The sequence below is a fragment of the Euprymna scolopes genome, chromosome 19 (assembly GCF_053919585.1).
Source record: "Euprymna scolopes isolate OS-2025 chromosome 19, ASM5391958v1, whole genome shotgun sequence".
In the NCBI taxonomy this organism is placed as follows: Eukaryota; Metazoa; Mollusca; class Cephalopoda; order Sepiida; family Sepiolidae; genus Euprymna; species Euprymna scolopes.
In genome coordinates this window covers 19,162,734-19,188,701 of record NC_136500.1, presented here as the reverse complement: position 1 = coordinate 19,188,701, position 25,968 = coordinate 19,162,734, and the positions used below count along the sequence as shown (strand labels likewise).

The 25,968-nt window shown below is 35.2% G+C and overlaps 1 protein-coding gene across 1 annotated transcript in view; it reads right to left on the bottom strand.

Moving 5' to 3' along the window:
- Positions 1–24,666, bottom strand: part of LOC145303464 (26S proteasome non-ATPase regulatory subunit 13-like) — a 48,116-nt gene extending 23,450 nt beyond the window's left edge. Inside the window, exons 1-4 of the mRNA XM_080144803.1 lie at positions 24,413–24,666; positions 19,825–19,903; positions 7,245–7,279; positions 3,533–3,588 (exon numbers count right to left, since the gene is read on the bottom strand). Coding sequence (XP_080000929.1) covers positions 3,533–3,588; positions 7,245–7,279; positions 19,825–19,903; positions 24,413–24,513 — 271 coding nt within the window. The 5' untranslated portion in view covers positions 24,514–24,666. The remainder of the gene's footprint in view (positions 1–3,532; positions 3,589–7,244; positions 7,280–19,824; positions 19,904–24,412) is intronic.
- Positions 24,667–25,968: the final 1,302 nt, after the last annotated feature.

Genomic DNA, 25,968 nt, shown 5'->3' with positions numbered 1-25,968 from the left:
CTTTGGCCTGAATTTTTTTGATTGTAATTTAAAAAAAATAAACTGAAAATGGCTGAACAGTTTATGATTTAAAGCCAAATATATATATATATATCTATAATATAAAGCTGAACATCTGTGTGTGTGTGTGTGTGTGTCTGGTCACGAATAGGCTCCTATATGGTTGACTATTATAGAAAACCGATCACATATAATGATAGATGTATCGAGACACAGGAATGGGTATGTTTGATCTGGCATAATGATGATTCATTAAAATTGTGGGGTCTGCATATGCGCTTGGTCCACAAAGTATGAAAATAAAAAATTAAAAAAAAAAACGTTTACAAGGGTTTTTGATATAGATGTACATAATAATACTTTGATAAGTATGTTTTAACTTAAATAGGAATGGTATAATAAAATTGTGGGGTCTGCGTTCGCGCCTGGCCTTCATAGAATGGAAATAGGCACAAACTTTAATAAAGACTTTTCATATGTATCTGCGTAAGTATACTTTGATAATTATGTTTCAGTTTGAAAAAATATGGTAAAATAAAACTATGGGGTGTTCGTTTGCGAAATTATGGGGTTTATCTATTTTATTTTTACTTTTATCATATTTTGCTTTGGTTTTGATACCCCCAAATTCGAAGCTATCTCTTTACAACCCTTCCTTTTCATAAGCTATCATACTTTCATAAATCAGAGTCCATTTACTGTAGGCTGTTTTTGAACCCAGTCAACGACGGGTACTTTTGTTATATATATATATATATATATAAGGAAGATGACACTAGGGTTAAGGTTAAAAAATATTTTTTAGCAGAAAAAAAATCTTCTATATAAAAATAAATAAAAAAATAAAATAAAAAAGAATAAAGTTCATTCATTTATTGATTAAAAAAAAACTATTTAAAAAAATTTAAATCAGGAAAAACATGAAAATGTTTCATTTGATTGTTTGGCAAAGGCTTTACTTTTTTCATTCTGTTTCATAAAATGCTGTTAGATACATTCAAGACAATATGGGTCCCTTCCTATAGAAGTATTAAAAATAGTTTTATTTTTGTACTTTTATAGGATTTCTCATTGGTACCATCTTTAATAATTGGCACGCAACATGACTGTCCACTATCTTTGTTTCGCAAGATGAATTGATTGATTGTATAGGATTAGCGAATCTCTCGACAGAGGCAACCTTTCTAGGGCAATTGCTCTCGACATATCAAAGGCCTTTACTAGGGTATGGCATGTAGGTTTACTTCACAAGATCTCCAGCTATGGTATAGCTGGAAATGTCTTCTCAATTATTAAATCATTTCTCTCTAATAGGTTTATAAGAGTAGTAGTTGATGGGCAAAAATCAGAAGCTCACAGTATAAATGCTGGAGTCCCTCAGGGGTCCATCCTGGGCCCAACTCTTTTCCTGATCTACATTAATGATCTTCCAAATCACATCCTTACATCATTCGTAGACATTTTTGCTGACGACACTACCATTTACGGTAGCACATCTAAGACAGTAAACGACCAAGTTCTCTCCGATTCTCTCTCCTCTGATCTTGATCACGTTGTACAATGGGGAAAGGAGTGGCTGGTTACTTTTAATGCATCTAAAACCAAGCTTTTCTTTACATCATCAACATTCTGATCCCCATCTGGCATCAATTAAAATGAATGGCTCTCGTCTTTGGGAGGCCTCAAGTTTTGACAGGCTTCTGGGCTTGACCTTTACTCCTGATCTTAAATGGAATACGTACATCAAATCTGTTGCCAAGGCCGCTGGAAAAATGGTCAGATCCTTCTATCGATCCAGTAGATATCTCACTGCTGATGCAATTCTCTATCTATATAAGAGCCAGATACATCCAAGGATAGAATACTGTTGCCACATATGGGCAGGAACTGCTAGAAAAGACTTGTCCTGCCTTGATAGGGTTCAAAATAGACTTCGTAGCCTCGTAGGAGATGTCCTTTTCTCCTCCTTGCAACCTCTATCTCACAGAAGAGATGTTGCGAGTTTGTCTCTGCTTTATCGTTATTTTCATGGAAAGTGTTTGACTGAGCTTCAATCTATGGTCCCCCCTCGCCAAACTTTCACAAGAAACACTAGACTAGCTGAAAACATTATCAATAATTTTCCACACTCTTTATCTGTGCCTAAACCTAAACATAGATTCCATGATCAAAGCTTCTTTCTTAGAACTGCACGCCTGTGGAATTGTCTTCCGTTTTCCTGCTTTCCAGCTGTCTATAATATGGTCGTCTTCAAGTCCAACGTGAACAAGTTTCTGATGAGCCGTTCCACTTAAGTTAACAAATTTACCGAACTTCCATTACTATCGATTACTATATTGTCCTTTTGACTACTCTACACTCTTTAACCCTTATCCTTGAGTGGCCTATCGGCCTTGATAAGTGGTGTCACCTATGTAAAAAAAAAAAAAAAAAAAAAAAAAGACCATACAAAACATTGCTCTATTCAATCAGATAAACATTGGCTGGTGAGCCATGGTATTGTAATAATAGTTAGATGCTGATATGTTAAAAAAAGAAAAAAAAAAGAATTTTTCACATAAGGCTAGAATAAAGAGAAAGTGGAAAATTCCTTTAGAAGATTATAATAAAATATTGCATCATAGACAGGAAGTAGCTAAAATCATGTTGCGTTTGGAACAGTAGCCCCCTCTTCCTATAAGAGACAGTTTAAGGGATGACCTATGAGGTATTATATATGTCTACAGGGGGGGAGGGAAGAAAAACTCTGAAAGCATTGTTAGAGCCTTAAAAATTTGAGAAAATTATTTAACTTGGATGAAAAAAAAAAAAAGGTGATACAATTGTCATTCCCAATTGAAAGAATACTTTGCTGAAATAATACACTTTGGAAGTTACATGTAAAATGATTGCAAAATATAAAAGGTAGTTAGGTATGATTTACCTCGCTTTATCTAAGAAGATGGATATGCAATTTGAATTTTAGTCATAACTAAGCATAGAAGGATTCAAAGTTAGATGAGAAGGATCATCATGTGCATGAAATTCTCATAGATAGGGATGCTTGATCACAAGAGGCAACTAAGGGACAAGCAAACGGATTAAGGAAATCAAAAACAGATTTTAAGATAAAATTGTCTTCTTCATCCCTTCTTCCAGGAATTTCAGCTGCAACATGTAAAGCAATGCATTCAGACAAAGGATTTATCTGAACCAACAAGAAAAAACAAAACTCATGGTCTCTCTGCCTTATAATTAAGAGTATAGATAAAAATAGTTTCATTTTTATAGACAAACCATCTCGTTTATACACTAACATGAGAGTACTTTAATGCTGGTTATTGTTCATGTGATAGATTTCAGAATGAATTTGAACATCATCACTAGTAAAGGGAGAAAGGGAAGTGGGTATCAAAGACGTAGTCATTGTACCCTCCAGAAAAATAGGGAAAAAAAAATTTAAATAAAAGCTAACAGAAAAACAAGAAGATAAAGAAATGGAAGAAAAGAAATGGAAGAAAAAAAACAAAAACAAAAAAGAGAGAGTACTTACCAGAGATTTGCTTAACAACAAGAATGACAATTTCCACCAATGCCAATGAATTGATTCTGAAAGAAATAATCCCAACAATAATCGTTAGAAAAAAAAATAATCTTTAGAGATGGCATTTCTTGCATGCTTATGCCAGCTTTTTTTTTGTCAGTTTGTTTATCAAGTTCTCATTTGTTTTTACTTATAATACAATCATATTTTAACAACTATGTCTGGCTTCACAAAAATGGGCATGTAGAATGTGACAATAACCAAGAATATGTGGTTAAGATTTGGTTGAATTGATCCAAGAGTTTTGAAATTGGTTAAAATCCAATCTTCATCAATGTCTAACTATGCCTGCTTCCTAGACTAATTGCCAAAGTTGTTGTTCTTAACAACTGTTTGGATTGTAGTGTTTGCAGTCACCAAGTGCAAAGTTATAGTTCAAATTTCACATACATAATAAAAAGAACACAGACATAGGTACTGTAATACACATGACTTGTTGGACACAGGTGTTTGTAGGTGTCATTAGGGTCTTGTCGCTAGTGTCTCTACATCTAAACATCCCATTTCTCAATTTAAGTATATCAATTAAAACTGATTCTGTTGTCTCTCACTGTGATACTTCTCAAGCTCTGTTGCCATCCTCACCTCATTTCCTAATTAAGTTTATTTTTTGCTGGAAATCAATGGTCTATTTTTTCCTCAGCTTACTGTTGCTGGAAACTACAGACATCTGTTTTTTTTTTTTTAATCTGTTTTTAGCATTTTTCCGAAATACTGTCTAGATCTCCAGGCTGTGAACAGCCAAGTGTAATAGTGTCACTTGTCTGTGTAATTCAAATGACCTGTCCTTTTTAATATTTTATCATTCATAGATTTCTAATTAATTTCTTAGTGATCCTAGCTGTAAGTTCCAAGTGGAGAGGAGGGGAATACATTCCATAGTATCATATTAGCAATAATTACAAAATAAGTAAAAACAAAAAAGTAATATCTAAAATTATTCTTCTATTTAAATTAATAAGAATTTATTCAAGGTACCAGATGAGGTTAAAGCTAAAACAGAAATGCAGCAAGATTGTATGCAAGATTTGTTGGATTATGTATGGAGAAAATTTCGACTTCGAAATAAAGATTAACAAGGAATTAACACAAGAAAGCAGAAAGTCAAGATGCAAATAGGAAGCTAAAGCTGTCCTTTTCAGTTGTGAATATGGTACTGAATAGAGGGTTTTCAGAGATTTCCTCCTATCGTTGTGTATAGAAGTGGATTGTGTATTATATAATACTAGCTGTACCTGCCCAGCCACATATTGCCATGGGTGAGTCTGATTGATGCAAGTATTAGATGGATTTGGATCGCAGACACACACACGCCAACGCACATACACTCGTGCACACACTTTGCAAATAGTCAGGAATAAACAGTTTAAAGGCTTCAAAATCACACAAAAGGAGATTTTGAAGTATATGAACTATCAAATTCTGATTATGATTAAATGTTAGAGTTCAGCAATATAGGTCAATGTGTAATATTTCGGAAAAATTCGTGTCTCCACTATATTATTCGCTTAATCTGTTTTAATGTTTTTTTTATTTGTCATAATAAATAAAGAATTTTAGTAAATCGTATTAAAAAGAAAAGAATTATGGAGTATAAAAAAGAGTTGAAATAATTGCTTATCAGCATGTGCTGATGTATCGAAAAAGCAGTATTTAATAACAACACGTACGATGTATGTAAATACAAGATTTAGCATGGTAGCGTAATTAAAGTGTAGTCAATTGTACTTTAAAGAAAAGAAAGATTTATCTAACTTTAAAAAAAAAAATGAAATAATTGCTTATCAGCATGTGTTAATGTGTTGAAAAAAAGTATTTAATAACAACACATGCGATGTATGTAAGCACAAAAGATTGCGCATGGTAACATAACTGTATTAGAACAATTTTCTTGTGTCCATATTTGGAAATTTCTGGAGTGTTCAATTTTGTAAAAAGATTTAGATTCTGGAATGAATTGTCAGCTGTCAGCCAATGAGATTTGGCGAAATGTAAGAAGGGAGATTTTATTAGTTTTGAATTTGGAAATGGAAAGATCATGGTATGACAATGAGTATAGGATCCAGTTAATAAGGGTACAACCCCAGATATGTCAAAAGTGCAGAATTCCTTCCAATGATGAGAGGAGTAGGAGGACTTGTTATTTAGAGGGAAAAGTAGGAACTACTTCCTCTAAAGATGGTTGTGATTGTGATGATGTTGCTCCTAGGATCAAATGTAGGATTTTATTATAACGACTAAATGTGCCTAAAATGACGTTCTAAAAAGTTACATAAGATAGTGGCTAATAGTCTAGACATAATAAATTTACATGCAGCAGCTGTTGTTGTTGCAAACCTATGGTACTTTGGTCCAGAGGGAAATTTCTGCAATCAAAATATTATATAGGAGACTAATGCTTGCAAAACAGTCCAAATATGACCTGCAGTTGTTATATATTTGTGCTCAACCTGTATGTGAACAGACAAGACAAGTACTACTACTACTACTACTGTTATGAAGAAAGAGAACAACTACAGTCACTACTACTATAAAACAGAAAAGTGAGAATAAACTTGTGATGACTACGGCACCCAGATTACACAACAATGAGAGAAATTCTACATGATACGCCCAGTCATCATTTATTCACATTGAAAAGATGCAACTGTATTACTATGGAAAGTGAAGTGATAAGATTTTATTGCATCATAAGAATTGAAGACTAAAATTACAAGTGTTTGCAGTACGACCAGTTTCAGTTTTCTATTTAACAATTATTGTGGCGTGACCGCCGTCGGGCACAGTAGGGCCTCTCATTGGGGGGAGATTAAGACTCCTGAAACACTAAAGAATGCCGAGCAACGATGCTGGTATTAATTGTTAAGCATTATTGCGTGCCCGGGCAGCGGCAGCCAACCTTGTTGATAGGAAGAGTTAAATTATGAATTTTATTATGTTTTTGTAAGACTAACATATACATTTTATTGTTGGGGAAAAGTAATAATTGATGTCAGAACCTAACGGATATGATTTCGGTTCTGGGGCCAGACGATGGGTCACAAGAGTCAACCTCCCTGTTCATGGGAACCGAAAACTGCGGGCGTTTGCAGAATCACCAGCACACACGCAGGGGATCGGGAATTCCCCGAGATGATGTACTGATTGGCGATTGGTCTAGGGGACAACCTACCCTACCCCATCATCTCACTATATAAGCACATTCCCAGGCCAAAATCAGTCAGTTGAAGCTGGGTCTTGAGAGAACCTAACACTAATTGAAGAGTCATCACCACACCCCTTTCAACTGTCCGTCGCTACTGCAAAAACGGAGAGTAAGATTCAATAGTGTGTTTTGTAAGAAATCAATACTGGACAGTTGTATATAAGTTTATATTATATTTTGTCGCTGAGGGTTCACACCTGTTGCCAGTGACCCGGAAAGGTCATATTTGGTAACCTGTGACAAGGACTCTTTCACATTATTTCATCAGGTCAACACAAACCTGTGTTAATCATGTAGTTTGTCTTTGCTAATTTCCCTATTTCCTTTTTATACTTATGTATTCTGTTGGATATTTATCCTTTAAAACATACCTTTCATACATATTTATACGTATCGATGTTGAAACATACATATCATATGAGAGATTAAATTCAAGAAAGATAAATTGTTATTTACCTGTGCTCAAAGTCTGATATAAAATTTTCATAGAGCTGTAATAAAAAAAGAGGAAAATTACAAAACAAAAAAGATCAACGTAACTAAGAACAAAAAAAAAGAGTTTTTACAAATTAAAAACAATCTAATAAAAATTTAAGTCAGTCGTCAGATTGCATACCTTTGCCTAAAAATATAAGGATGAGCTAAAGTGTTATTTGAGCATAATGTATGAAGCATTCCATATGTTATGTCATAAAGATGCTGATAACTCAAAACCTATTTATCTCATCAAACTGAAATTTTGCACGGTGGAAAGTTGGATGGTTTCTGGAACTCCTCTTAAAGTATTTCTAATCAGGGAGAAACAAAGGGAATATTTTTTTTCTTGGAATCATTAAAGATTAAAAAAAAATTATTTTGGCTCTTGTCCAGAATTCCCTTATATTAAAAAAAAAAAAAGAAGAAAAATGTGTGATAAAGAAAAATATTATAATCCAAAAATCACATAAATTTATTTTTAAATAATAAAATCAAATTTCATAAGTATCTGAGAAATGGCTTTCTTGCTTGCCTTTTTGAAAAATATCTAAAAAAACAAAAGGAGGATAACTCAACAATACTTCATACTACACTAGATATATGCTATAATGCCTACTAATTCTCATTAATTGCTTAAAAATGATCTTTGTGAAAATAAAAGTACTTGGTCAATTTACATAATTTTTGGAATATGATATTTTCATTTAATCATAGTTATGTACAACATACAGATTTTTCTTTTTGTCTTTTTAATATGGGGGAATTCTAAACAAGAACCAATTTTTTTCTCAAATAAAAGCAGCATTATAGCAAGTGTGTTTTGAAAGATAGTGATGCTGCAGTGGTAAGAAACATCATTGTGGTCACATAATTTGGTATCAATGGGAAATATAGAACCAATAAAAGAAATCCCATTTAATTTTTGGTGGACTTTGGAATGTGTGTGACACTTGGTGTGTTCCTTTAAAGGTTATCTGTTATGACTCAGCAAAAAAAGGAGGACAGCTCATTTTAAGTCATAAGGTTGCCTGCTTCTGATCAATCACTTTTAACTTCTCTTCAAAAAAATATCCACGTTTATTACATTGAGCTTTATTCTGAATTCGAAAATGTTTTTATTTAAAGTTAATCTTAGAATTAATTTCATTATTTCTAAATAAATATGGCATATACTAAAATTGCTGTTGGAGAGTTTGGCTCTTTAAGTCAATCTTTCTAATTAAAAAAATTAAAACAGCTCAGATTTAGATGGTTATGAAGCTTGATGTTGTATCTGAAAATGGAAAAAGGCTACTATGCCGTTAATGAGACAGCAAGTATGCATCACCTGTAAAAACAGACAGCAACACAATTTGACAAAAAAATTTCTTTAGTATTTCATTTACTAAAGTTTTTAAACCATACATTAAGCCCACCATATTGACAAGTAGCTCTTTTCTTTTAGATAGGACTAACTTTATTTGCAAAAAAAAAAACAAACCTGAAAATACTAACTTAATGTAACCTTGAAAGAAAGAAAGAATAAAAGAATTGTACATTTATAAAGAAAAAAAAAAAGGTACATTTTGTTCAAATCCAAATTTTATCACCCACCTCCTCTCCTAAAATTAACAGGATATTGCATGTTGCACTTGAAGACTGCTGCTACCAGAAGATATTGGCTTCCTGAGACAAAATGCTCCTGACATTGATGCTTTTTGTTTTTCTACTTCCTTTTTGCAAAACTTTATTATGTACTGCAACCCCCCCCCCCGTTTTCCTTCTTCTCATTTCCCCTTTCTCCCCCACTTCTTGACTGGTTTCCAAATTTAAAATTTACCAAATATTAATACTGTAACCCTTTTCCCTCTTTCATTTCAAAACTCATTCATGTTCTGAAGAGCAAGGAATAAAAACGATAAAATTCACTATAAAACAACCAAACCAAACCAAACACTACAAACTATCGATTGAAGATACAAAGAGCTTGAAGAATAAAAACTTTCTACAAAATAACTGGATGCAACATGAATATTATTTCCAAAATAACTGGATTCAGCATTAAATAATCTAAAAAAGGGTTGATATGACGTAAAACAAAACAACCAAACCGAACCGAAATTAAAGAGACTTTCACTCTATTTACTTGTTTTAACACTGTAAACTAGGCAGGTTTGTGATATATACTCAAAGGATAATTTTTAAATTAAAATTTCTCTATACATTTGAAACTACAAGTTGAACACAAGTCTGGTAGTAGTGAGAGAGAGAGAGAGAGAGAAGGGGCATCACATCATACCATAACTGAAGATTGTAATCAAATTTTTTTCTTTTAGAATACTTTTCAACAAAATGCCATTTTTGCATAATGAGGTTAAAAAACTAAAAAGGAAAAAAAAATGATGTACATACCTGTAATGGAAAGAAAATATTTTTTAAAAAATCACGTAAATTGATAATTGATTTTTAAATAAGAAAATCAAATTTTATGGCTAAACGTGAAACAACCGACACAAAACGCCATTTTGAAAAGTTTGAAGGAGCAAAGGAAATAACTCCAAATATTTCAAACTTGTCAGATTTTAGAAAGTCGTTTGTAACATGGGGAGAGGGGAGGGGGCATTGGAAAAACTCATGCTTTATAAAAATAAAACTACCTGATCAATCTAGTGATTTTTAGTGCACAAGATTTTCTTTCAGTCACAAGTACATAACGCATACAGGTTTTTCTTTACTTTTGTTTTTTCATAGGATGGGAAGTTTTGGACAAGTGCCAATTGTTGTTCTATGGTCATAAAAGGACCCGATTCTGGTCTAACACATCAATGGGAATTTAAATCTACTTTCCAAGTTTTTCACCACTGTGCCAAGTCATGGTCACCATGGTCACCTTGCAGCAGATGTATCGTCAACACTTTTGTCTCAGCAGAAGAAAGACAAAATTCACTCTTTCTGTTTCTGCTCAGTGGAAGAACCTGCCAGAGGAGGCCGTAAATTTGAGCCTTTATAGTGTAAGCATGAATTAGCCTTGAACAAACATTCGGACTGCGTGTGAATGTAAATAAACATGTCTTCTCTCTTTTTCACATGGCTCGTTGCTTTTTGTTATTTTCTATTTTTGCCAATAAATTTGAATTGAATGTTTCAAATTAAATGTTAAAGGCCATCTTGCAAAGGACTGTCGAAAACGTGGAACATGGTGTTACCGGTGTGGTGAGAGTGGACACTGGGCTCGGAACTGCTCGGGAAACGAGCAAGGGGAGGACGCATAAGCGCCAGTCTCCTTCCCCACCAAGATGCGATGATAAGCATTCATGTTGACAGGACACGATGTTTGGCACTTATTGATACAGGATGCTCTAGGACGATTTTACATGCAGACCGGTGCCGGTCTTGGAGAAAAACAGGCGTGAATGTCAAAACGCTTGGTGGAATATCCCATGCGTGCTGCGGTGTTGGAGCAGTCTCTGTATCCACTGATGAAGGTGTGCCTGCCAAAATCAATGTGTTGGTGGTGCGTGGCAAACTGCTGGGGTTTGACTTACTTCTAGGGATCGATGCCATAAAAGCTCTGGGAGGTGTTGTTGTCGAGCCTACAGGACTAGTGCGACTAAGGCAGGAAAAATATTAAATGCGCAACCATTTCTATTAATGAACCGGATTTCACCACCACCTTTGACCATCAAAACAGAACGTGGGCTGCACCGAAAGGCTACACAATCAAGTGTCAGAATACCCAGTCCCGGCAGAAATCCGCACCTGGCTAGATAATGGTTGGTTCGTGCTGTACCCAGAGGATAAATTGGGACCCCTCCCAAAGGCCTAATTCCCCTGATAGCTGTGATACAGCAGAACAAAACCAAAGTGCGCCCGGTGATGGACTACCGGGAGCTAAATCATTACATAGACACGTTTACAGCCAACACAGATGTCTGTGCAGCTAAGCTGCGTGAATGGAGACAAAAAGGTGCTAACGTGTCTACTGGACCTCAGGAGAGCATACCTACAAGTTCGGGTCCATGCGACACTGTGCTCATACCAGACTGTGGAAATTGACTGGAAAAAATACTGCCTGACCCGTTTGAGGTTCGGTTTGAATGTGGCTCCTCTGATAATGAGAGCAATTGTCTGTTGTAAGCCACGCAGCATCTGCTTACGTTGATGGCATTTTTGTCAATGAAGACGTGGTGTCCGCAACCCGTGTAAGAGAACACCTAGCGCAGTTCGGGTTGGAGTGCAAGAACCCAGAATGGTTGAAGAACGGTGCACGGGTGCTGGGATTGGTGGTCAGGATGGAACGCAGTGAACTGTGGTGAAAGCGAGGAAATGCAATTCCAGAGGCTCCCAGCATTGTTACGCGACAAATAATGTTTTCCCTGTGTGGTCGACTTGCGAACACTTTCTGGTGTGCAGTTGGCTTCATGTGGTTTGTGGAATACTCAGAAGGAGAGTAAGTTTGGTAACGAAGGGCTGGGATGATGAAGCAAGGGACGCCGTACTGCATCGTATGATGTTTGAAACCTTAGAATCTGTGCAGCAGAACGATCCAGCCCGGGGAAATTGGTGTTGGACTGCAAAGAGCTGAAGTTATGGGCCGATGCTAGCTCCCTAGCAATTGGTGCAGCCTTGGAGATGCGTGAAACTGTGTTGGAAGATGCATGTTGGCTGCGACCTAAGATGACTCTCAACATATCAACTTAGTCGAACTGGACACCGTATTGAAAGGCATCAATTTAGCTCTTCAGTGGCAGAGCAAGGTGCTACACATAGACAGATTCTGTCTGCGTATACCATTGGGTCTCGGACACGCTAACTGGAAAGGCGCAAGTATGCATCAAAGCAGCAAGCGAGATGCTTATTAGGAGGCGACTAAGCACTCTCAAGGAGCTTGTGAAAGAGTACAGGCTGACAATGGATGTAACGCTGGTTCCATCAGCACGAAACATCGCTGACCGATTGACACAAGTACCACAGCAGTGATTTGAGGCAATGAAAAAGAAAAACGGGCTTGACCTGGTGATATGTGCGGTTCACACAGACGAGCTGGATGAGAGTCAAATCATGGCTATTCACAAAGGTAGTGGACATCCGGGGATGCGACACACTACCTACTTTGTCAGGAGAAGTTGCCCAACCACGACAAAAGCAACCATTAAACCGGTCATACGGAAATGTGAGGAATGTCAGTCCATTGACCCACCTCCAGTCAAGTGGAAAAAGGGAAAGCTGGAAGTGAACGAGAATTGGCAGAGAATTGGAATGGTTATCACGAGGAAATTGGCGAGGCCGAACTCGGCAAGCGGGATTCATCAGTTGGAGGCAGTGGTCCTGAAGCGTGGCTTGCCACATGAAATCCTTTTAGACAAGGACACGGCTTTCTGCAGCAACACGTTCCAAGTATTTGCACATAAATGGGGAGTTCACTTGCAATTCCGTTGTGCATATGCTCCAGCCGGGAATGACATAGCGGAGCGATGTCACTGTACAGTGAAACGAATAGCGGCTAGAATGCGCTGTCCCATACAGGAGGTTGTCTACTGGTATAACATCACACCAAGAGATGACATCTTTTACTTCGCTTACCAACAGGATTTATCAATACGAAGTTGAGTAAAGGAGACCAATCTCGTAACTGCGTCTTCAGGTCCCAAGAACAGCTCTTACCAGGTTGGAGATTGCATGTGAGTCAAAAGACCGCAAAATCGGTGTACCACGAGGTTCAGCAAGGGTGAAGTGACCAAGGTAATCAGCCCTCAATCGATTTTGGTGGATGGTGTGCCTCGCCACGTGAAAGATCTGCGCCCTCACCATTATGTTGTTACATCGAAGGAAGAGGAAGAGGAAGACAGTACGATGTCTTCTGAAAGGACAGAGAGTATGATGCAGGACGACGGAGAGGATTTTGAGCCATATAATGCATATACTGAAGTGGTAGAGGGACCACCTGTCTTGCCTTTATGAAGGAGTACCCGACAAAGACGGATACTGCCCCCCTGCTCTGATTGTGAAACACCACCTATGGAACAGACTGGTGGCAATGAGGAAGATGGCAAGGAGGAAGTGCTGCCTCCGGTTCTTCGAAGAAGTATCCGACAAAGACAACTGCCCCCCCCCTACCCTGTTTGTGATCATGTCATGAGATCAGGGGGGAGTGTAGCAGAATTAGCAATTACCGAAATGAGGGGAAATAGAGAGCTTACCTCGGATACGTCTGTTGTGTTTCGGGCTGAGCGGAAGAGAGAGTTCCAAGATGGTGTCCATGGGTTTTTATTAGCGTTGACCCCATGCAATTCTCGTAGAATCGCGTCAGTTCTCACGCGATTATATATATATATATATATATTATTCCCGGCCGCTATAAAGGCATGATGCTGGAAAGCAGTCACACAGTGTCCTGCAGATTGTGTATAGGTGGTTCTGGTGATTGGATTGTTTTTTGTGACGAACCACATGTCTGCGAGAAGCAAGGTTTTTTTTCTGCTTTTTTTTATTTTTATTTTTTTTAATTTTTTTTTTTTATTTATTATTTCTTGTTTTTTATGCTTCTTATGGTTATTACAGCCAAGAAATCCCTCTCTTCTAGAGGTGGGCGATACTGACTATTTCCTATCTGTGTTCCTAATTTTTTTTTTGCCTACTACATTTTGCTTCACTTTCTTCATAACATAAATGTCGGTATGAAAACCACTATATAGACCTACATATAAAGTTTTGGAGAAATATGTTAAAAAAAAAAAAAAAAAAAAAAAAAAAAAAGAAAAAAAAAAGAGCCTCAAAAAGGGTTGTTTTTAGCCTTAAAAGTTCCCGAGGGATGCGAAGCAGAATTTTTCCAGGGTCAATGATACTCAATTTATATGAAAAACAGTTGCCTTCACATTTTCACCAAGTTTCAGAAAAATCTAATGGATGGGGCAAAAATTATGGGGTAAAATGTCATTTTTTGCAATTTTGAACTCCTGGGAACGCTGAACCCAGTGAAAAATGGACAAATGATGCAGTTTCACACCTTAAGACATGTATATTTGAATTCAGCACCATGGAAAACCACTCTATAGACATACATAGTAACTTTTTGAGTAATATGAAATAAGAGCCCCAAAAAGGCATTTTTTTTTAGCCCTGAAAGTACAGAGAGATGCAAACCAGGATTTTGCCAGGGTCACCCATACTGAATTTATATTAAGAACAATGGCCTCCACATTTTGGCCAAGTTTCAGGGAAATCTAATGGATGAATCAAACGCTATGGGGAAAAAAGTGTCATTTTTGACCTCTTGAGCCCCAGGGGACACCGCATCCCAGAGTAAATCAATAACGGTGCAGTTTTAGGCCTTAACACATGTATATATGAGTTGATCACCATGAAAAACCACTATATAGTCAGAGATATCAAGTTTGTTTTTTTGAGAAATATGAAAAAAGATCCACAAACTTTTTTAGCACTAAAAGTCCCTGGGGACATGAACCAGAATTTTACCAGGGTCACTCATACTGCATTTATATTGAGAAGAATGGACTCCAGATTTTGGCCAAGTTTCAGAAAAATCTAATGGATGGATCAAAAGTTATAGGGCAAAACATGTCATTTTGGGGCATTTTTTATCTTTTACCTGGGGATGTAATGGGAATTTTTGCAAAAAAATTTTTTTTTTTATTGTGCACATCTATTTAATGAAATACAATTTATGGCAAAATTTCAGGAAAAACTAATAGGCAGTTATCTGGCAATCGTTCGGACTAACGGACGGAGGATGCCACTGAAAACATAGGTCCCTCCCTGATAAATTGGGGGACCAAAAAAGATGTTTTGGAATTTTTTTAGATAAGGGCTTGTATTATTTAGATTACTACTATCAACATTTCAGCTGATCTTCCGAGTGCATCTTTTTGAAGTCAGGAACTTATGTTTTAAACAAAACCCGTTACTTAATCTATATTTCATCATTTTTATGCCACTTTTATTTAACAATGCATGCAGTAAAGATTGCATCTCCAGAATGTCACTTAGAACTGACTAGCATATTTCTCAAAAAAGAAACAGTGTTCATGTATTTGATTGATAGCAGATCACAATGTCATCAACATATATAGAGCCATTTACCCGAGGATTGAGACAATGGATTATGTCATTTATTTTGATATTGAATAGAGTCACAGAGTATGCTTAATTGTAGAATTCCTTCGATTTGTTTTTCTGATTTTGACAGAGTTGGTCCTATTTTTGTTCTAAAGATTCTATCTGATAGAAAGTTTTGGATGAATATTGGGAGTCTGCCTCTTAATCCGAGTTTGTGTAGATCTTTTAATATCCCATATTTCCAAGGTATCGTATGTTTTTTCTAAGTAAAAAAAGACGGCAACAAGGTGTTCTTGTTAGCTTCTCTGATGTAGGTTTCCAATCTGATTAAGTTGTCATTTGTGCTCATTTTTTTCCTAAAACCACATTGATATTTAGTTATTTTATTATTCTTTTCATAATACCAGACTAGTCTGTTGTTTATCATGCATTCAATTGCTTTGCATAAGGCTATTGGTCTATAGTTTTGTGGGTTGCTATGGTCCTTGTTTGGCTTAGGGATTGGTATAATTGTTGTTGTCTTCCAGGTTTTTGGTAGTTTTCCCGTTGTCCAAATGTTATTGTACATGTGTAGTAAATATTCAAGGGATTACTGGGGGAGTTGTTTGATGAATTCATATCAGATTTCATCAGGTCCCTCCGCTGTGTTACATGACATTTCTATTGAATTTTTTTAGCTCTGTCATAGTGAACGGCTTGTTGTAGCGTTCCATGTTATTAGATGAAAATTTTAATTTTTTTCCTCTTGTTTTGATTTTCTGGAAATGTTGATTATTATTTGTTTTTGAGTTTTCTGCATAGGTTTTGGCTAGTTAATTTGCTATTTCTGTTTTAGTGGTGGTTTTATTTTGTCCTGTGGAGGTTTGAGGTTTTCCAGAAATTTTTCTTACCATTTCTCAAATTTGTTTGGGTTTTGCATTTGTGTTGAGTTTACTTACATAGTCTTTCCAGCTTTCTTTTTTTTGATTCTTTTATTGTTCTGCATAATTTTGCTCTGAGTATTTTAAATTCAGTTAAATTTTGGGTAGTTGGTGTGGTTTTGAATTTTCGTAGAGCTGCACGCCAGAATGTTTTTGCTTTTTGCCAATCTTCATTGAATCATGGTTTGTTTCTTTATGCTTTTGTTTGTCCTTTAGGTATGCATTCCTTTGCTATAGTGGTAAGAGTTTCTGTAAAGTGAATATCTTCTAGATCTTGATTTTCGTTTCTTATTAATCTTTTTTTACATTCTCTTTGGAATTTCTCCCAGTCTGCTCTTTTCAGTTTCCAGTGTAAGGGAGTTTCCTCATTCAGAGTGGATATTTCCAGTACGATTGGGAAGTGATCACTTCCATATGTATCTCATCATATATTTTCCATGTAAAGTCCATAAAAGTTTTTGAGTCACATAAGCTTAGGTCTATCAATGATCCTGATCCAGTGGCAGGGTTTAAATAGGTTGATGTTGTGTTGTTTATGAGTGGTTCCAATGTTTTACCTTTGGGCTCAAGCTTTTTACTACCTCATATTGGGTTGTGGCTTTTGAAGTCTTCCAGCAAAAGGTAGGGTTTGGGGAGTTGTTCTATAAGGTCGTTTATTTCTTTTGTATTTATAGTTTCGTTAGGGGGTATGTATATGGAACAGATAGTGATGGTTTTATATAATGTAATTTGAGTTACTATTGCTTGTAGCTTTGTTTTAATATTTATTTTGCTATGGGGTATGTTTTTCCTGACGAGTATTATTGTACCTCCATTAGCTCTGTGTCCTGTGTTGTTGATAAAATTGTTGCTCCGTAGTGTTTCATTTGCAGTTTGTTTTTTCTTGTAGGAAGGTTTCTTGTAAGCAGATGGCAGCAGGGTTTAACTTTGATATGAGTACCAGTAGCTTGTTGTAATTCGCTTTTATACCCCTACAATTCCATTGTATGATTCTGTGTGTAATGTTTTGTATTTCGACTGTCTATTATTGTGATTATACATCTGTATGTTTTGTTGCTTCTATCAGCTTTCTTGCTTCTGGGAAGGTTTTGTAGATATTTGCAAATGTTCATCCACTTCCATTTTTTGTATTATTTTAGGTTTTTGGTTTGATACCTCATTTGGTGATATTTCTGGTTTGGATCTAGATTGGGAACATTGGCGAGATTTTTCGGTCTCCAGGCTTTTTAGTTTGTTTTTTTTTTGTTTTTTGGAGAGGAGGGGGGGGTTCTTGATTTTTTTTTTGTCTTGAGTGTCTTTCTTGGCTCTTAATTTCGATTAATCCGAATTTGTTTTCATCCTCAACCAGCAACATTTCTGTTTGTTATGTTGATTTTTCTTAGGAGCTTTTTATTTGGTAGGTGAAAGATCCTTGGTTTTAGTCGTAGTATTGGATAAATTTGGAGTTTCAGCCTCATCTCTCTGGGACTGGGGATTCTTCAGGTCCCATTTAGTTAAGTTTTCCATTAATGTCTCCACCAGTAACTTTAATTCTTTCGTCAATTCAGTCAGGTTGTTTTGAGATCGTGCTATTTGTAATTTTAGCTATACTTGCATATGTTGGGGAGTCTGGTGTGCCCTCAACTAGTCTTCTTGCCTCCGGATATGGTAGATTTCTAGTGTGTTTGATTTTTGTTATTTGTTTTTCCTTCTTCTTCCAAACTTCGCATTCCTTTGAATCAGCTGCTTTTGTTTGCAGTTTGCACATTTTGATGGCATTTCACAATTGATGTGTTCTCCAATTCCACCACAGTTTATGCATGTTGCTGGTCTGGTGCATCTATCTTTATGATGGCCGAATTTATGGCAGTTGTGACATCGTAATGGGTTTGGAATATAGATTTCTACCTTTTCTATTATATAGCTGATTTTTATTTCTGTGGGAGGTTTCAGAGCATTGAAGTTTAGGATGTAGGTGTTCGTTGAAATCATTTGGTTAATTTTTTTTAATGTTTATTCTTCTGACTTCTGTGACTCCTTGCTCCTTTAAGTTATTTTTAATTTCATCTGGCGAGCAAAGTGCAAGTTCTGGGCTCTTTATCACACTCTTTGAAGAGATCAAGGTGATGTGGGGGTAGGCTTTTATTTTGAGGTTGTGGATGTGGTTTATATTTAGGAGTGCAGTTACTGAGAGTTTATTAGGTACTTCTATAAGGAGGGTGTTGTTACTTAGTTTTTTGATTTGCGTAGTTTTGGTTATAAATCCGATTTCTTTTTCGATAATGAATGGGGGCAATTTGGTGATTGGAGTACTGCTCTCCATAGATTTCAAAACAATGAATCTTGGGAATATTCTATGATTATCTAATTCTATATCCGAGTCTGATTGATCTTCACTCTCTGGATGGGGTCTTTTGATTTTTTTTGGAAGCCATAAATTATATTGTTTCTGTCATCATCCTTGCTCCTCACCCTCCTCGGAGCCCTAAATTGGGAGGTGGTTAGGGGGGAAACCCATTTGCCCAAACATCTCAGGGATACAAGGATGATATACTCAAACAGTGAGTGTATCTGCTTATGACGGTTTCTTTATTTACTTGGGCCCAGCAAGTTATAATAAAGGGTTTGTTGTCGCATCAGGTTTCATTATTTGATTGGCCCTTGCCTTCTAGTATTAGTATATTTTTTTGTTTTCTTTTTTTTTAAAGGTGTTTATGTGTAATGTATTTGTATTTCTCTTTTTGTGAGAATTTACCGTTATTAGGGCTTAGCATGACTAGCAGATTGATTGGGTTGGGCTTTCTTGACCACTCGTCTAGCTGAAGTAAGGGCCAAAGTAAAGTGTTGTAGACTCACGGCCACTTGGATCCGGGTCATGAGGTACTCAGCCACCAGGATCCTGTTCTAGAGTATTACAGGTCGCCACCCACGGCCAACACTTGGCCCCATTGAGGGACTTTTACTCTCTGCAGGGGGCAGTCGGTGTATTCTAATGCCCCACCGACGGGGTTGGGAAGGAGAAAAAAACTGGAAAAGGGGTGGAAGGGGGCTGTTTTTGTTTTTGCAGAACATAATTAAGCTTTACAAACGAGAATAGAAAACAAAAAACAGAAAATCAATATAGGTGCATTTCGTCTCAGGAAGCCAATAGACAGTTTGATCTGATAGCACCAGTTTAGTTTCGGTGGAGATAGAGTTTGAAAATATAGAGACAGACAGACATATAACATTCTATATATTAGATAGTTAATCAATGCTTTTAGCCATTGCAGCATGGATCCACATGAAGAGATGCACCTGTGTGCAATAAACAAGTCTACTTCATAGAAGTAGACTTGTTTATTGCACATAAAAACATGGGCGCCAGAGAATTACAGTGCATAATACAAGTCTTTATATTTCAATAACTACTTGTCTTTGCAAAATTTAAATGTGATTTTCATATTCAGCATAGTCGAAAACCTTTAAAAGTTGTCATTTTAAATACAATTAAAAGAAGAATAGTTGTCCGAATACTTCCATACCTCCCTGAAGAAAAAAAAATTTAATTAGTTACTTTTTTGGGATGGAGTGGAGGGGGTGGGTATTATAGGGAAATTACTTACACGCAGAAGTCCATCTCCTTTGCTGAAGATCGGATCTTCCACAAATTCAAGTAACTTTAGTGTCAGCTGATGCCACAGTCTGGAAAGAAAAATTAATAAAAAATGAGACAGGATTATATATGATGCTGATAATAGATTTTCTTTACATCAAGAGCAACATAAATGCTTTGGATACTTCCATAGAAGAAATTTAATCAAGTAAATCTTCTTAGCTAACTTGTTGACATTTGCTGCATCTAAGAAAAGCTGCTAAAATCCATGTTGACAATTAAATGTTAGAAAATTCATAAAAATATTGACCGCTTGGCTCGGAACAAAGTGTAATATTTGTTCTTATATTATATTTCATCTTTTCTGTCCTCGGTCAGTGAAAAAAAAATTCTTTCTAGACAGAGGCAATTTTTACTTTTGTTTAATTGAATTTTTGGTGCTTGTTAAGATAGAGTCGACTGATCGATTTTTAAAATATATGGCTTCTAGCAAAACAACAGTGCTTAATTGGCATGTCGGAAATATTAATATATCCAAAAATTCATTAACAACTGCTAAATAGCAATAATTAAGGATTTAAGAATTTTAGATAATCTTACAGTTTAAATGTTTCTGGTACTGGTGCACTTATTGAACTGTGCTGAAATATCATTTAGAAAGCCATTCTTAACATGAGAAAAAGAGGGCATTTAGTAACTATTCTGTACTTTCACCTAACAATTTAATAACATTTTTTTTTACCGAAATTATTTTGTTTTTCAGACTAATATAATAAATTAATAAATAAAATCAACTCTTTTTTTTTACAGAAATATTTTGCATTTAACAAGAAGTCGAATAAAACAAATAAAACTGCAGCTAGGTAATAAAAAAAAAAAACTTGCGTACGTAAGTGACCATTAGCGGCTATTTTTAAAAAGTTTTAAAGTGAATAAAAACACTAGGCATCTCCAAACCGTTGTGTAGAACGTCATCATTGTACATATTAACTAGTGATGTCATCATTTTGTGTGTTTACTATAGTCTGGGTTAATTTCTATGGAAGATCATTTATGCAGAAATTTATGAAATGCACAAAAAAAATGGATAAAAAACAATATAAGACTTACCTTTTATAAAACAAATAGATTTATAATAACGAACTACACAGACGATAAAATCAATTTTAACCTGTTCTGTTGATACATGTATCTAAAGATGCTGCTGCTTACAGGCATCCATACTTTTTTGGAAAAAGGCGCACAATTAGATTATCACTCTCTGTCATTTTAAATAATCAAATCGAAACAAATTTTTTTTAGTCGATTTTGCTTTTGCAATTTTTATTACCTCAAGAGTTATATATTCTATTATATGACTATATTTTTTTGTATTATTGGAAACCTGTTATATAAAAAAATCTGTTTAAACTTCATATTGCGTAATATTTTAAATTAATATCATTTAAAGCTTTTTAAAAATATTTTTTTTTTGTTGTTGTTGTAATTCAAACAATTATATTACGGAGAAAAAAAAATTATCAGGAAAAGTGTTTATTCTTTTTAAGATAGTAATATTGATTTTATGTTCAATTTTATTTACAACTTTAAGGTAAATGAAAAAAATAACGGGATAACTATTTTTTAATTATTTGATCTTTTCAGATTTCAAAAATGTTGAAATTTTTATCGACCTACATTTATTTTGTTTAATTTTCGAAACATGAAATATAGGGGGGTTGGATGGAACACCTAAAAAAAATATTTCCTCTAAATATATTTATCGAAACCTACTTTTATTATGTAAGTTTATTCAATATTTAATAATAAATACTGAAAATTTCAGGAAAATATGACAATTATTTTATTTTTGCTAGATTTTTAAAACATGGGTGTGCGTAAACACGATTTTTGTCTCGCATTTTCATTTTTTTTTTACAAGGTAGTCACCACTTATCAAGGCCCAGAAGCCATTCGGGGATAAGGGTTATTACGTGTACAGTACGTTACTATTGGAGATTTGATAAAGTGTCTTACTTAAGGGGGCGGTTCATCAGGAATTTGTTTATGTTGGACTGGAAGACATCCAGGTTGTAGTCAGGTGGGAAACAGGCAAACGGAACAGAGTTCCACAGGCGTGCACTTCTTAGAAAGAAGCTTTGTTCATGGAATCTATGTCTTGGTTTTTGCACAGATAAAAAGTGGGGAAAATTTTTGACAGTGGTTTCAGCTAGACCGGTGTTTATTGTGAAAGATTGGCGAGAGGGGACCAGAAATTGGAGCTCAGACGAGCACTTGCCATGGAAGTAACGATAAAACAAAGACAGGCTCGCAACGTCTCCTGTGGGAAAGAGGTTGCAGGGAAGAGAAAAGGGCATTCCCCACTAAGGTTGGTTGGTTGGTTGGTTGTTTTTGTTTTACGGCATGTCAACCCTTTTAAGGTTATTTAATGCCGAATCCAAAGATTTTGAAAAGTTAATAGCATATATTTGTTGTTTTCAAGTTGGTTTCCATTTAGATTTACAAGATTTCCAACTACGGTATAACTGGAAATTTTTTCTCAATCATTAAATCATTTCTCTCTGATAAGCTCATAAGAGTAGTGTTTGATGGGCAGAAATCAGAGACCCTCAGTATTAATGCTGGAGTCCTTCAGGGATCAATCCTGGGCCCAACTCTCTTCATGATCTACATCAATAATCTCCCAAAACACACACTTAAATCATTCATTGACATCTATGCTGATGACACGACTATCTATGGCAACACATCAAAGGCCGTAAATGTCAAAGTTCTCTCTGATTCTCTCTCCTCTGATCTTGAGCGCGTGGTACAATGGGGGAAAAGGTGGCTGGTTACTTTTAATGCATCTAAAACCAAGCTCCTATCTTTACATCATTATTTTTGTATGCTGTAAAATTAAAAAAAATATTAGCAGTTTATTTGAAGCTTATTCTTTTAAATAGTATAAAAGTTAGGATGATAATATTAAAATGGTACTTACGCAGAGAAGGCACCGTGCTATGTTTTTCGTAATATTTTCAAGTTAAATTCAAGTTTTACAATATTTTTTTTTTTTTATTAAATTGTGGGTTTGTATTACTGTACACATAGATTCGAAAAAGTTGTCAAAAAACAAATATATAACAAATAAATGTTATCAAAAGCAAGATAAGTTACTTTTCTACCAAACTGGATATATTTTTCGTGTTTTTATTCAATGTAACATGTTTATTCAGCTAAAAAAACATACAGTGTTTACCGATGTATTGGAAAATTCAAGATGGCGTCTGATTCTCTCTTTAACACGGCAAGTGTGGGAAAAGATGTTATGAATAAAAAAACCGGATAAAATACTATTAAAAACTCGCTCAATATATGTTACCGTGACATAGGTTGACATATATTCGGCGGGTTTTTAATAGTATTTTGTATAGTTTTTTTTTATTTATAACACCTTTTTCCATACTTACGGTGTTAAAGAGGGTGTGAGACGCCATCTTGAATTTTCGAATACATCGGTAAACACTATTTTTTTCGAGCTGAATAAATATGTTACATTGAATAAAAACACAAAAGAAAAGCAGAAAAGTAATTTATCTTGCTTTTGATAACATTTATTTGTTATATATTTGTTTTTTGACAACTTTTTCGAATCTATGTGTACAGTAATACAAACCCATTATCTCAGCACGGCATAAGTAATTCAAGTTTTACGGTATCTTGTGTTTATTACATTGTTAGGTGAAAGTACACAATAGGTAAAAACGCCCTCTCCTTCTGATGTTAAGGTTTTTCTAAATATCGTTATTATTTCAGCCCGGTACCTTCTCCGTATAAGTATCAAATTAAGAAACCAGACAAGTGGATATATTTTCGTCATAATTTTTATTTAATCTTAAAAAATTTAAAAAATTGATGCTTTTTTATTTATTTATTTTTTTTAATATATACAGAATTTGAACCGAATCAACTGTTGCCGAAAAAAAAAACTAGAACTTTTGTTACTATTAGTTTAAAAAAACAAAAAACAGTTCGGTTCAAATTCTGTAGAAGTACATCTATTTTACACTATTGCAATTTTCCCCTAAATAATCAATTCAAAAGTAATAAAAGATATTGTGAAAGTCTCATAGACGACGAAAAATACAGATACACAAGAAGTCAATTTTATTTCAAATACTGAAGATAAACAATGAAGGGGGATAGTTGTAAATAGTGTTTACGTCGTCGCATTGGATCTTCGAAAGGGGTTTAGAAGTCTTTAAATTAACGAATATGACGTGGTTTCTGGTTAGAATTAAAGTTTAAAAACCAATTATAATGCTTCATTTGTGGCTCTAAAGCAAAGAAAAAAGCCATTATTTTTCAACCGTACAACTATTTAAAAAAACATGATAAAAGTAAAAACGTTTTTTTTTTAATTTTCATTATTTTTTTAAATCTATAAAACGTATTTAAATCGATATTATTAAAATCTATAAAACGCATTTAAATCGATGTTATTAATAATAATAATAAAGTATTTTGTATGTTTATTTTTGATTTAGTTAACAAAGAAATGAAAGGCAACCGGCTTCGTATTTTTTGAAAGGACGATAATTTGGCTTGAGGCTTACTTTTTGTTGTATAATTCTTCCAGTTCTGTCCATTTCAATGTTGTTTGTCCGGTACTATTCCGTTGTTGTTCAGCCAGATAAGCGCCAATGTCTTTCGGCATTGTTTTCGATTCTTGTAGACGAATTTGAGCGAGAAAAATTTGATGTGGATGAAAATTGGAAGGAATTTTCAAACGTTAAAGAGTTCGAAAAAAAAAAAAAACTATCATGATTCAGCGTATATTCATTTCTTGCATTAAGAGTTATCTCCCTTTGAAAACGAGTCTCTTGAAAAACATTAAAATCTTTCACATTCAATAACCTTATATATCTTTTCTATTCGTATAAAGTTAGATATGTTTATATATTTGAATGTACAAGATTAATTCCCTGTACTAATTAGCTGATTATTTTTAACACAGCTGTTCAGCATGAAGGGTTTGAATGTTGGATATATTTACTTTCGTTTTATGCAAGGCAGGGTAAAAAAGGGGTTGGAAACTGTGTGAAAATTCAGATACTTTTGATTTTTAACAAATTTTAGCAATATTTATTAGACAGCAATTAGTTAAATATTTCCTGTGGTTAAATAGTCAAGAGTTAACTGTTCTACACTTTCCAAGTAAGAATTTCCACTGTCAAAACTCGCTACTTTTTTTTTTTCTTATAAAGAAGTCACCATTTATCAAGGTATGGAAGCCACTCGAGGATAAGGGTTAATGAGTGTACAGTAGTCAATGGCACAATATCGTAGTAAATGTTAGTTGTGGAAATTTGGTAAATTGGATTGCTTAAGGGAACGTATTACAGTCGATCAACAGGCAAAAATCACTGCTCACACAAATTCTCCCAACTGACTTTGCCGCTTCTCAAACGTCAAATGATTTCTCAATCCTTTCCCACTGACAAGTGACTTGTTTTTATAAGGCATGCACACATGATCTCGCGAGACTTCATTCACTACAAAACGTCACGGTCGCCATAATGGACTCTCTCTTTCTTTCTTTCTTTCTTTCTTTCTCGACGCGTGCGACTCACAGGACAGACAGACAGGACGTTCGTATAGTAAGCCATTTTCCCCACATGTATCCTAGCCTCGCTGTAGCCACAGAGAGATCTACTCAAACAGAATAACGGATTGGAATTTTTCAACTGGGATGTATCGTCACATGGGGGCTCGTCCAGGAATGTCACAGGAAAACAGGGCATAATGCAGAAGTGACCATTTCCCCCCCCTACCTCTCTCTTTTTAAATTCATTTTGAATATCTATCGGCCAGACACCCCCCAACCAGCCCATTGCTATCAAGACATTCAGCAAAGAAATATCTATGCGTTAACCATAGAAGAAAGCGAGTTAGACACCCCACCCCCATCCCCTCACCAAGTCATTTGTCAAAAACATGTGCCAAGGTCACAACGAAAAACCATCTAGAAACCCCACCTCCACCGCAAACGAAGCAGTGTGCAAAAAAAAAAGAGGAGTAAAAAAAAAATTTTTGGCAGGAGTGGCATGCATGGAAGAAGAAGCAGTTGCCAAGGCTGCTGCAAAAATGGTGGGATCCTTCTATCGATCCA